The sequence below is a fragment of the Apodemus sylvaticus genome, chromosome 17 (genome assembly GCF_947179515.1).
Source record: "Apodemus sylvaticus chromosome 17, mApoSyl1.1, whole genome shotgun sequence".
In the NCBI taxonomy this organism is placed as follows: domain Eukaryota; kingdom Metazoa; phylum Chordata; class Mammalia; order Rodentia; family Muridae; genus Apodemus; species Apodemus sylvaticus.
The window spans coordinates 67,551,742-67,565,104 of NC_067488.1; the positions used below are offsets into that span (position 1 = coordinate 67,551,742).

Sequence of the window (13,363 nt, forward strand, 5' to 3'; positions counted from 1 at the left end):
CTCCCAAGTGCTGGGATTAAAGGCGTGCACCACCACCGCCCAGCTTGAGAACAATTTTATGAAGTTAATTTTTTTCCTTCCACCTTTACGTGGGTTCCAGGCTTCAAACTCAAAAAAGTTATTAGGCTTGAATTGTAAGCAATACAATACCTTGTACATAATAATGTACACAATAATGTACTTGTATGACTAACCCATATATTTTATTTTTGATTTATTAAAAGAAATTTCTGATCATTATAGACTTGAGAATACTAAAGTACAAAGAAGAAAGTAAAGTAATCTAGAATACAGTTATCTTAGACATAATGATTATTCACATTGTACTATTTTGGTATTAATTTCTTTCCTTTTTAAAGAATTATTTCTTTTATATGAATGTTTTCCCTGTGTGTATGTATGTGTACCATGTGCAAGCATGCTTAGTGCCTGAGGAATTCTGAAGAAGGTGTCAGACTCTTGGAACTAGGGTCATGGATGGTTGTAAGGTGGCATGTGGGCACTGGGAATTAAACCCAGGACTCTGTAAACAAGTGTGCTTATTGACTGAGCCATCTTTCCAGTCCTCATCATTTATCTTTTTTTTTTTTAAGATTTATTTATTTATTATATGTAAGTACACTGTAGCTATCCTCAGATGCTCCAGAAGAGGGTGTCAGATCTCGTTACAGATGGTTGTGAGCCATCATGTGGTTGCTGGGATTTGAACTCAGGACCTTCAGAAGAGCAGTCAGTGCTCTTAACCTTTGAGCCATCTCTCCAGCCCCATTTATCTTTTTTTAATCTTTTTAAATTCTGCTTGCCTTTTTTTTCATAGATTTGAAATTACACTGCATATGAAATCTTATCTATTTATCTAAATTTTAATTCATTCTGTGCATATATGTGAGTGCTAGCACTTGTATACCACAGCATTCCTACCTATGGGAGGCCAGAGAATGTCCTTCCCAGAGTCAAGGTTTGCCTTCCATCTTCTTGAGGCTGAGTCTCGTTTATTGAATCTGTATTCTCCAAACAAGTTGGCCTTTGAGCCTATCTGATAGGTTCTTCTGTTTTTGCCTTCTGTATTATAGTAGGATAGGATTATAGATATATGCTATCCTTCTTTTTATATGGATCCCAAGGATTGAACTCAAGTTGTCAGGCTTCTGTGACAACCATTTTTACCTGCTAGCCATCTGCCTGGCCCCATAATTTTATATTATTTTTTCATTTAATGAGTACTGCTTTCTCATGTCATTAAGTAGTTTTCAAAATGTTATTCTTAACACCTTATAGTCTGTTGTATGCAGCACCTTAATTTATATTTTCTTCAGCACTTAATTCCTATTTTTTAATCATAAATATAACTATGACAACCATTTTACTATGTAAAAATCCCAGCAACCATGTTGAGTGGCTCACAACTGATTGTCCCTCTACCTACAGGGAAATCTAATACCTCTGGTCTCTGAGAGTACCTGTACTAACATGCAAATGCATACACACACATACACACACGTGAACATACATGTAAATAAAATATTATAAAAATGTAATTCCCTAAACCATGGTTTTTCTTTTTTTAAGTATTTTTATTAGAATGTGTGGATGTCCATGCTTCGCATATGGTGGTGAGAGGACAGGTCTCAGAAGTTGGTTCTTTCCTTCTGCCCTAGGGTTTAGAGACTGAGTTCAGACCAAATGCTTTTATTTGCTGAACCATGTCACTGGCCCTAAACCTTGAGTTTTCTTGTCTCCCAGCATTCATATGAGTTTCACTTTCAGGCAGATTCCAACTATATCATTTATGCATCCTGGTTGCTCTGAATACACGAGCCTTTTCCCCTGTAGACATGGGCCTCTAAGGACAACCTTCCAGTGCATCTTTGTTTCCTTGTCTTAAGATCCTTTCAGAAGACATCTCACTTATTCTTGGTAGTATCTTTTAATTTGTATATTCTTCTCATTGTTTATTGTTTAGTCCTATAAAGTTTTATATTTTATCCTGGAAAATAGATCAGGAAAGGAGACAGCAAACTGTGCCATTCTTAGACACATGGTCTGCTTGTCAGTCAGTAGAGTTACAGATGAGCAGTGGGTTAAATCCACATTGAGTGGCAGCAACATCATTCAAGACTTCATTTTTTTGTCTCCCTTTGCTTATGTGATAGAAATGTGTTGTTTTTTGTTTTTCACATAGAAATAACCAGAAGCATTCTTTGTGTGTCACAGATGTAGCAGATGGAGAATGAAGAAATAATTAAAAAGGTGTGAGTGGGATTCTTTAAATGGGGAGAAAGATTATTCTTACTGTTAAGTAATTAAATTTTCTTGAATGCAGAAATGATGGAAATGACAAGGGATACTAGAATAATGGGATGATTTAAGAATAACTAGGCCTTTTAGAAAGACTTCTTCCTCCCATTGTGATCTCTGTTTGGTAAACATGGTAAAAACAAAGGCTTACAAATTGGGAAGGCAGCAGGAAATCCTATTAGTGGCTGCCAGTTTAACATTCAAGACCAATAGAAAGCTTGCTTCTGTTAGATTTCAATGTTTTTTCTCCCAAAGTCTTCCTTTTCTTTTTAAATAAGGTAAAATTTTGTTTTCATATCATATTCTTACTAGAAATTCCAAATTATAATCATCCTCATTTTTTTTAAAAAAAAAGATTTTTATTTATTGTTATATGTAAGTATACTGTAGCTGTCTTCAGACACACCAGAAGAGGGCCTCAGATCTCAGTACGGATGGTTGTGAGCCACCATGTGGTTGCCGGGAATTGAACTCAGGACCTCTGGAAGAGCAGTCAGTTCTCTCAATTGCTGAGCCATCTCACCAATTCCCTCATATTTTGAAAGTCTGAAGTTTGTGGCTTGAGGAAAATTGTTCTCAAATTTATGTAATCACTTTCTACTCCCCCATCTTACCATAAAGAACCCTTTCTTCTGATAATCACTAAAGGAGAAAATTTTACCCTAAGTGCTAGAATCAGTATAAAAGAGAGGACTTCTCCCTTATCCTTGTGTCCACCTTGTTAGAAGTAGACACAGGAAACCCTGAAAGCCAAGTCCTGGTCTTGTGATATGTTAGGAAAACAGGCTCTGGAGCTAGAAGTGAAATTGTCTGCGGCAGAGCAGTTAGGGATTCCCATAGATGAATGATTTGCTTTTCAGAGATATCTGAGTTTTTAGCCATAATGACCATAGTTTTTATATTTATGTGCTTTTATTTGCTTATTTTTTGATACTGTGTTGTGGTTCTAGAAAGTACTAAAAAATAATTTATTTGTTTTTTTTTAATATGTATTTAAAACAAACAATCCAGAAAGCCTTGTTGTTCTCAGGCTATGTGAGGAAGAATGAAGCTCTCATTTCCCATTACCCAATCAGCAGCTTGAGCTGGCTCTCCTAGGAACAGAATTTATTGAAGCAATTTATCCTGGCTAACTGTGATATAAATCTGTGTATATGTATGTACATACAGAGTCTATTCCATTACAATAGGACTGAAGTATCAGTTTCCTTCATAGTTAGACCATGTTCCTATCACATTGAAAGATGACCAAGCAGCCCCTTCTATTTTATGGGGCACCTCACACTTTTAAACACCGATTAGCTGTGGAATTACTGATTAGACAACCAGAAATACTGGTTTCTAACCTAAAGATAAATCCTAAGAGAATAGGAAGAATATTACCTTGTTGCCCTCTATTTTAAGCATGGTTTTCTGGTTACTAGATTCATTCTAGCCTGTTAACATTTTATTTTAATGCAGATCTGACTGAGATTGACCTGACATTTTGGTTTATCTCCAATATAAAATTTGAGATTTGATTACACTTCTGAGGTTGTTTTTAGACATATTCCAACAGTCATCCATTGTTCACATTGTTCCTTTTATGAACCGTCTGTGTTGTGGACAGCGGTATCAAAATGTCCTTAGCACCTTGTTCTACAAGACTACTTTTACCCTTCCTCCTAGTTTTCTCTTCGACTTTTCCAAAATACTGTTTATCTTTTAGGGATATTTTTACTGTGATTTGCATGTCTAATCATTATTCATTTTTGCCTGGTTTTTATTCTTAGTTGGAATATGAGAACTTTTCTCAACACATTCTGATTGCATTTGTTGTTTTTGACAAAGAATTTTGGGAGACATTTTAAGAGTCATTTTAAAAAGCAAATATAAATTCTGTTAAATTCTTCAGAGAAATAGAGGGAATGGATGGTGGTGCCTTTAAGTGCATTTCTTTATCCCCTGCAGCGGTACACATCTGTTGGCTACAGCAGAGCAGCCTAAGAACTCTGGCCGAGAGCAGCACAAACAGCCGGAACATATTCACCCAGTAAACCCCCAAAGAGTCGACATTTGTTTTATTGCTGCTTTTAAAAACCTAGCCATAAATAGAATCAGAGCGGGGAGGGGCACTGATATTTCTTCATTTGCAACAGACAATTGCTGGGGGGAGGAGAAGGAGGCTCCCAGTGGGGAGGGGAAGTTTTTATTTTTATTTTTTTATTAATGAAAATCATTTCCCATGTAGGCCAATCGGATGGGTGCTTTGTTTTCTTTGGCAATAATCTGGGATAAACGACCCCTTGCCAGCAGTCTCGTAGTTTATACACCAGGGAGCCAGATTATAGCCCTGTAAAATGGAGCACCCCTCCTATAATCCCTTAATTAATTAAATGACAAATTTTGGTCTTCTCTAGTTCAGAAATATGGCTTCCGCATCGAGCATTCAGTGAATTTATTGACATAGAGAGCTGCACTGGTTGTAATTCAGTAGGCTGGAGAAATATGTTATGTACTGTAGCAGAAAGAGGGAAAACCCAGCAAAGGCTTAAAATTCCTTGACTATTTAAGTCTGAATTTTCCTAATTAAAAGTTTCAATTGAGGCATAGTAGATCATATGCCACCTGTCTAATGGGTCTCTCCAAAGTAGCCTGTGTTTACTATGGCTATGATAGATGGCATTCTTGGAACACCTGTTTCTAGGCTTGATATTTTTGAAGTGTATTTTTTTCTCTGGCGTATTTAACATAACTTTTCCCCTACTCCCCTCCCCAGCTCTGCTCTACTTTATGAAATATGGGAGACGACAGACCGTTTGTGTGCAGTGCCCCGGGCTGTGGACAGGTACGTTTACAATATACTTTATTGTGAATGTCTTGTTGTGAATCAAAGTGGCTGTTTTATCGCTAAGGCAAAGAGTTTAAAGCCGGTATTTTACGTGATCACTGGAGGTAATCAGATCACAGGATTTGCAGCGTGTAAATCCAAGTTATGAGGAAGTGTAGGCACTCCACTGTAATGAAATCTGCCTTGCTTTCTTCCATCTTGTTATTCTATTGATGTTTGTTTTCCAACACACAGTGTTAAACAATACATGTTACTCTCTTTTCTTTTCTAAAGCTGTCCATCTAAACACAAAGCAAGTTTAGAAATAACTTCTTGACCTTCATGTATATAAAAGTTTAGTTAACATATTTAGTCAGCTAAAAATGTTACCATTCATTATAAGCCTCCAATTTCAGCGTCCTATAGATTTCTCACATAAGAAAAAGAAATGTTTCTTTTGATTGTTGATCCAGAAAAATCATGCTGACAGCTAAGTCAGGGACAGACAAACCCAACATAAAACTTGAAATCCAATAGAATTCTACAAATATTTCCCATGTCTGATACCATGACATGGACTGTTCTGTATGTCAGCTCCTACATAATTGTTTGCATATGTGTGCATTATACGCTTTTTTTTATAAAACAATTCTGTTGAAATTGTCTTGTTTTTCATTTTATATTTAACTTTTTTCCCTAGATTTTTTTTCTAATGCTTCTACAAATGATGAGGAAAAAAGTGAATTAAAGTTTTATTTGCCTTCATTTGATAGAACCTGAATAATAATCATTTAGGAATATGTCATGCAACTGTCCAGTGACACTTACTGGTGGTATGTGAGATTGCAGATTGGTTCTATTGTGTATCATAAAATTTAAGCAAGAATATCTAAGTCCTAGACGTGTCTAGGAATTAGAATTTGAGAGGCTGATGAGATGGTGATGCTACAAGAAATAGGAAGAGGAACCCAGATTTCAAAAATGCTGAAAATTTCTGATAAGACATTTAAACAAAATCATTGTTTTCTACAAGATTCAGGATCATAGGGTGTATTTTCTTTCCTGTTAAAATTTTTTAATATGTATAGGTATGTTTCCATTTTCAAAAGCGTTATTAAAGTAGGCATGTAAAATGATCCCTTCAAATTTATGTGTACGAATTTTATGATGCTTTGTGTGGTGACTGTACAGCTGATACATAGTAATACACTAGACTGTTTAAATCTGAATTCTGAGTGAGTTTATTTTCCTCATATTTGGCTTTTTTTTTTTAAGATGAGATCTCACTGTGTAGTCCTGGATGCCCTGGAACTCTCTATGTAGACCAGGCTGACTTCAAATTCACAAAGATCCACCTTAAAGGTGTGTGCCACCATTCCTGGCCAGCCAAGGCTACATGAGACCTTGCCTCACAAACAAATAAATAAAAAAATTTATGAGCCAGACATGAGAGTGTACACTTAAAACAGCACCACGAGGCAGAGGAAAAATGATTTGTGGGGTGGGGCCAAAGGGTAAAAGCTCTTGCTACAGGAGCCCGACAACCTGAGTTTGATATCAGATCCCATGGTGGAAGGTTGAAAAGAGAGTAGACTCTTAAAAATTATCCTCTGACCTCCACATGCACACTTTGGCATGTGTGTGCCCACACATATCATAAATAAACAGAGACACAGTAATAATGAATAAAAATTAAAACGTTTTTAAACTTTTAAGATGCCCAGTGGTAGTGGTGCATTCCTTTAGTCTCAGCACTCAGGATGCAGATGGATCTCTGAGAATTTGAGGCCAGCCTGGTCTACAAGAGCAAGTTCCAGAACAGCAAGGACTACACAGAGAAGCCCTGTCTCAAAAAAAAAAACAAAAACAAAAACAAAAACTTTTTTTTTTAAGTTTTAAAATTCATTTTGTACAAGAAAAGGAAAGTAGTACAGACTTTTTACTCTTGACTTCTCTCTGTTTGTGAACCTTTCCCCATATTTCTGAACTGTCACTGGAAAGCTTTTCCCCACTAGTGGGAAGTTAAATATGGAACTTGGAACTTGAGGACACCATTATTTCTTTAACAGGATATAAATCTACAACTTAAAGGTTTGGTGGCAACATGACTTTACCTTTTTTGCCTATCAGTAGTTGTTCTTTCAGCTAAGATTGTAGTTCTCCAGTTATATTTAGTCCTTTTTTAGATTTCTTGTGATATCTGGTAACAAATAGCTCCATAGTAGGATTTCAACAGGTATATGTGATCACCTCAGTTATGGGAATTCAGTTTTGTTTCTGTATCTAGACCCATATAGACTCTATCATATGTATCTTTAAACTCAGATAAAGTTTAATATTAAGGAACTGTAAAAGGAAAATTTACTTAAAATAGACTAGTAGATTATACCCTCCACTATATAATCAAAACCACCAGGCTTTCAATGGATACATAAACATGTTTTGGTTGCTAGGTTTTTAATGGCTGTTATTTTTGGACTATGTTCATGATCTACTTCCCAACAGTCTGATGTGACACAGCTGAGTTCTAAATACATTGCATGTACTTAAAAAATGGCTACCAAAGGTTGTGCTGTCTGCAGTCTTGTGTTAAAACACAGAAGATAAGCTTTTTAGTTCTTTTATTCCTATTGTCTTATTGAGACTGTTTTTCTTGAGGCTTCATCACCTTCATGAAGAAGAACTTGGGAAAAAACAATATTCTTGCTAAAAGCCTCTCTATGGAATGTGGTATATGCAATAATTAATAGAGCTGAGCTGCCTACTGTGAATGGGTTAGTTTTGTTAAGGCAACAGTCCCCCAGATACTCTTTTTACTGAGGCCTAGGTGAATCGAGTCATGTGGGCTTTTGAAGCAATTATTAGGTAGTATCTATTTTAAGAGCCCAATGCACTTAAACACACCTGTAATCCCAGCCATCTGGCAAACAAAAAAACAAAAAAAAGATACCCTGGTTTAGGGGCTGGAGAGATGGTTCAGCAGTTAAGAAGATGTATTGCTCTTGCAGAGGACCTGAGTTTGATTTTCAGCACCCAAATGGTGACTCACAAGCACCTGTAATTCCAGCTCTGGAAGATCTGACACATTTATATGCATATACACATGCAAATTAAAACTAAGTCTTAAAGGTTGAGGAAAAAAAATGAGACCCCTGGTTCAATCCCCAATACTGAAGAAAAGAAAAGAAAAAACAAAAACAAAAAACAACCTTTCTGCCGGGCAGTGGTGGCGCACGCCTGTAATCCCAGCACTCTGGGAGGCAGAGGCAGGTGGATTTCTGAGTTTGAGGTCAGCCTGGTCTACAGAGTGAGCTCCAGGACAGCCAGGGCTATACAGAGAAACCCTGTCTCGGGGAAAAAAAAATTAAAAAACAACAACAACAACAACCTTTCTGTTAAAAACATTGGTGGTGGGGCATGCCTTTATTTCCAGCACTTAAGAGGCAGAGGTAGGTGGATCTTTGAGTTCAAAGTCAGCCTTGTATAAAGAGCGTGTATCGAGGGAAGTCAGTGCTACACTAATAAACCCTGTCTCAAAAAAAAAAGTATAAAAAATGGCTTTGCCTTTTTTTTATTAAAATAGTAGAGATATTATTGGTGCTGAATCTAGAAAGCATTGTAGGGAAAAAACTTTTTTAAGATGGGACTTCATTGTATTGCTAATCTAAAACTACTGGACTCATTAATCCTCTTGCCTCAGCCTCCCAAGTATAAGGCCAACTGAATGGAAGCAAATATATATACTTGCTATTATCAGCCAGCCTTGGGTGTTGTTCCCCAGGATCCATCATCCATCTTCGTATTTTTTATTGATAATTTTGATTTATAATTATATGTAATGTATTTTGATCAGATCTATCCTTTCATTTCCCTTCTCTCTATTTCATACTCTATGCCCTTCCCTCCTAAATTCAAATGTATTTTCCCCCCTTGAATGCACTGAGTCTACTTACTATTCTCTAGATTCATGGTTGTAGGTCTGTGTACTACAGCATGGATAGCCTTTGAGGGCCACATCCCTAAAAACAGATTCTCCCAACCCTGCAGCTATCAGTTGCAGTAGTTCCTCAGCTAGGAGTGGAATTTCATGAGCCACTTCTCCCATCCTTTCTGGAAATTTGGGTGGCTTAATCTTGTGCATATCTTAAACATACAGTTGCAGCCAGTTTGAGTTTGTGTGTTCAACAACTTGATAGAGGATTTCTCACTGGGACCTGGAGCTGGCTGATTAAGCTAGACTGGCTAGCTAGCCAGAAAACCCTAGTAATCTATATTTCTCTGAGTCCTCAGCTTTGGAATTACAAGTCAGAGCCACCCACACCTTTCATGTGGGTGCTGGAGATCAAACTCAGATCATCATTCTTGCATGACAAGCACTTTACCAATAGACTGATCTCCTCAGCTTTTATTACCAAGGAATCAACAGACTCCTTACTGCTATGTTATTCTATCAGGAACATATGCTGGCTTGCAGAACAAATTAAGCAGCTTTGAATAGAAATTATAGATATCATCATGATGGGTCCTGGGGAACGACAAGGCTGATTGGTATCTTGTCTCCATATGCACATATACACACATGCACACGCGCACACACACACACACACACACACACACACACACAAAATGGGCCGAAGAAACCAAAGGTAGTTACCTAACTGCACATGAAATAACATCCCAAAGTCTTAAAGTAGAAACTGAATATATCTGTTTATTATGTAGGTTGTTTCTGAAGAACAAGACATTACCTCTGAAGACAGTATTCATTGTTAACCACTGAGAAATTTCTGTTGAAACTATGCTAAACAGTCCTGTTATTTAGGAAACTGATTATTTCTCTCTCCAGTGTGACCCCAGCTATTTACTTTCAAGATCTTCTTTTCTCTTAAAGTACACAGACCTCCAGGACCTTCAATTGTACAGAAAGTTTGAGGTTAGTCTGGGTTAAATGAGACTTCATATTAAAATTTAAAAAAAAAAAAAAAGAGCAACAGCAGCATTCTAGTTGTAGCGGGATTGAGAGCAGCTTCTTGTACCTTCATCTCTTGTCATAGTAGGAATAATGTTTATGGTGCTGCAGTCCTGGCTTCACTTGGCATCTAACCAACCTCCAAAGCTGTTTATTGCTTAGTATCCTTTGCCTCCATGAGCATTAGCCCTTAAATCTCTATTGCTCTGTAATATATGAGGCAACAAATAACTCCTATGATTGGTTAAATGCTGCCATGCTACAAAGGTATGTTTTATTGTCTTTATAACACAAATGTATAGATTATTTCTCTTATCCCAGCTTTCCCATTAAAAGGGCCATACTGGTTCTATGGGACCCTGGATCTTTCATTCTGCCCCTTTGGCAAGTTTCCCTAATATCTGTCATGAGCACGAAAGAAAAGCAAAGAAGTGGTGTATACATGCTATGTTTATGTACTGTGACAGGTGAAGGCAATTTTAGACAAACAAATAAGCTTCCCATTCTTACCCCCTGCTAAGATTTTTTTAAACTCAAAATTTCCTTTAATAATTCATATTTTATTCAATAATTCATTTAGTTCCCATCTGGTAAGAGTGACTGCATGCTGTCAGGCAGCTGAAAATATTCTATATTATGCACAATTAGGCCTAATGTTAACCTTATTTTTTGTAAAGTGTTGATTTTGTAATAATTTCCAGTTCGCTTTTGAGACTTCTGTGGTTTTATATAAACTGTGATGAACTGGGCCACAAGTATATATTAAACACAGAATTGGAACTAGGCTTAAAAATGCTCAGAGGAGTTAAGGACTAGGAATTAACTGGTTTCTTAAAGTCAAATCTGATCTCTTGATGCTCTCCCTAAACATGTGACGACTGGGTTAATTTAGCTCTTTGTGTTATTATATATTATGCTGTTATTAGAAGCATATAATACATTAAAGCATCCTTGCTTTAGTCTGTTCCCCCATCCCTGCCAAACAATTAAATGATGCTATATGAATATAATTGGAACTATAATTAGGAAATTAAACTGAAAATTTTCATTCATTAACTCTTGTTTTTCCTACATACAACTGAGTATTAAAAAAAAAAATGGGAGTGTTGGAATTTTTGTCAGAGCATGCCTGGGAAAATAAAATAAAATCCTGTATCCTTGTATTTCAATAGTTCTTCCTAACCCTAAACTCCTCCCCACACCCATTTATCTTACTATTTACTTATTTCTTTAATACTTTTTAAACAAACTGATGAATTTATAAAGTGCCTGGATCTCATAGACTCTTCTTCCATTTATCTCACTTTGCTACCATTGCTAAACCACACTTTGCTAGATTTTTAACTGGTTGGATGCTGTCACTGTATAGAACTCATCATTCTTTAATCAAATAATCTTCAGCTAATTCAGCATATTAAAAAAAAAAGAAAAACCTGATGTTCTCTCTCTTTCTAGTTAATCCATTTCTTTAATGCATATTGACTTGCTCAGCAGTCACATTCCATCTAAAGTCCTTGTTAAGGCCTCTCTGTATGTGGATTCATAACACATCTGTGTGTACATCAACAGTGCTGTATAAATAATAATAAGTAATCACCAGATGGCCTATAACTGCTCCTCTGGACCCTCTGGGTCTCTTGAAGCTGTTAGTAAAGTCTTCTGGCATTTTGCTGGTGAAAATTTGTCATAGATTTATTTCTAAAAAAATTCAAACTCACAACTGGGTGTTTAGGACTAGATGTTGCTGTCTGTGTTGTAAATATTTAACAGGCTGTGCACAATGGCAAGTAAAGGCTATTGCATACAGTGTACACACCACACAAAGCGGCTGTTAAGCTTCTCTGCCCTCCCAGCTATTTAAAGAGGAAAAGAAATGTTAGTAAACTGTGCATTATGAATAAATGTGAGGTGCTTTCTGGAAGATTTTTCTTAAGAAAGAAAACGTCAAGATTCTGCTCACAGGATTGTAATCAGGGTGAATTAAGCTTTTCAGCCCGTAACTTCAGTAGCACACTATGTATTTTTAAATTGAACTTTATGATACTTTGAGAAAAGCTCCTTCAGAAGGAGTTTGGTCAAATCCTGGGTTTGAGCTTAATTGAGATTTTATTAGCAAATAACAAACCTTTTTTAATGAGTTACAATGGCCAGTATTAGAAATGTAACTCAATTTCATTAAACTTAAGACATGCATTGTTTTTCTAATATTATAAAACAGACATCTTTATTTTTGTTCTCATTTCATTAATTTTTATGGAAAGGATATGTATTTTGTTGGGGGAAATTTTGTCCTGCTTTTTTCACAACATTTCACTCTTTCTGGTCCCTTTGCTTCTGATCCTGTCACAGGACAGTTGCTCAGAATAGTCATGCACATTTATGGACTTAAAAGAGACTTCATTACTACTACATTGATGGTTCCCTTTTTCTTTGTTTGCTATAGATAGTCAAAATATTTTTCACCAAAAATTGAGTATCTTCCCTTTCAAGCCTCAGTTTCTTAACTCTTTTGAGCAATGAATCAAATTTAAACTGTAGCGCATGGCTATTGTTTTTTTAGTCAGGATGTTTGAAAGAAAGCTTTTCTCTTGAATTCTCATCCTGAAAAAATGATACAAACTATGAGGGGAAATATTGCTAATACCTTATTTTAGTGAAATATTGCCTTTTAATTTTCTCAAAATTATCATGTTTATAGATAAGATTTTAAGAAGGGAAATATCATAAAGGAAAAGATTTGAGATAATATCTTTGTGTTTTGCCTTTGAAATTTCTTTATCAAAATTTACTATCTAAGATAGCATCTAAGATACATGGATAAGATTGAATTTCTAGTGGTCCTATGAAGTACAGACAGAATGAGAATGAGCTTTGTGAAATTAGCTCGTTTCCAGTCTGGCATCTCCATGTGCTTTGTGTGGCTGCTGATTCTGCCGGCAGATTGAAGTACTGAACTAACTTCTGTTCTAAATGCTCAAATTGCCAGCCACCATTCTGGTTTTTAAATCTTGTTCACATCCATGATGCCAGATTTTGAGCAAGCATAGCTGTCTTTTAGATCCCAGACAGAATTTGTAATTCCCTATAATTTAAGGAAAGAGTTTTTCCTTTTTGCCTTTGAAAATCTTGGAGTGGTACTGCAGAATAAATTTAGCCTTGCTTTGTCCTTTGCATCATTGTAGGAAGCTAAGCACTCCATTTGGTATTCAGCAGATTGGCAGTCAAAGACACAGTGTCTTGAAGAGCCTTGAATACTGTTCTAGAAAAAAATCATCCTGGGGCAAAAG

At 36.3% G+C, this 13,363-nt stretch overlaps 1 protein-coding gene across 9 annotated transcripts in view; it reads left to right on the forward strand.

The window, feature by feature from the left end:
* LOC127668237 (cyclic AMP-dependent transcription factor ATF-7) overlaps window positions 1-13,363 on the forward strand; it is an 85,988-nt gene that overhangs the window by 21,132 nt on the left and 51,493 nt on the right. For 3 of the 9 annotated variants that reach the window (XM_052161800.1, XM_052161798.1, XM_052161799.1), the window contains 2 exons: window positions 2,183-2,250; window positions 5,057-5,125. In XM_052161800.1, the coding sequence (XP_052017760.1) occupies window positions 5,078-5,125 (48 nt within the window). In that variant the 5' untranslated portion in view covers window positions 2,183-2,250; window positions 5,057-5,077. Of the gene's footprint in view, window positions 1-2,182; window positions 2,251-4,248; window positions 4,331-5,056; window positions 5,126-13,363 lie in introns of all 9 variants that reach the window. The other 6 variants (XM_052161803.1, XM_052161801.1, XM_052161802.1 and 3 more) reach the window with 3 other exon arrangements.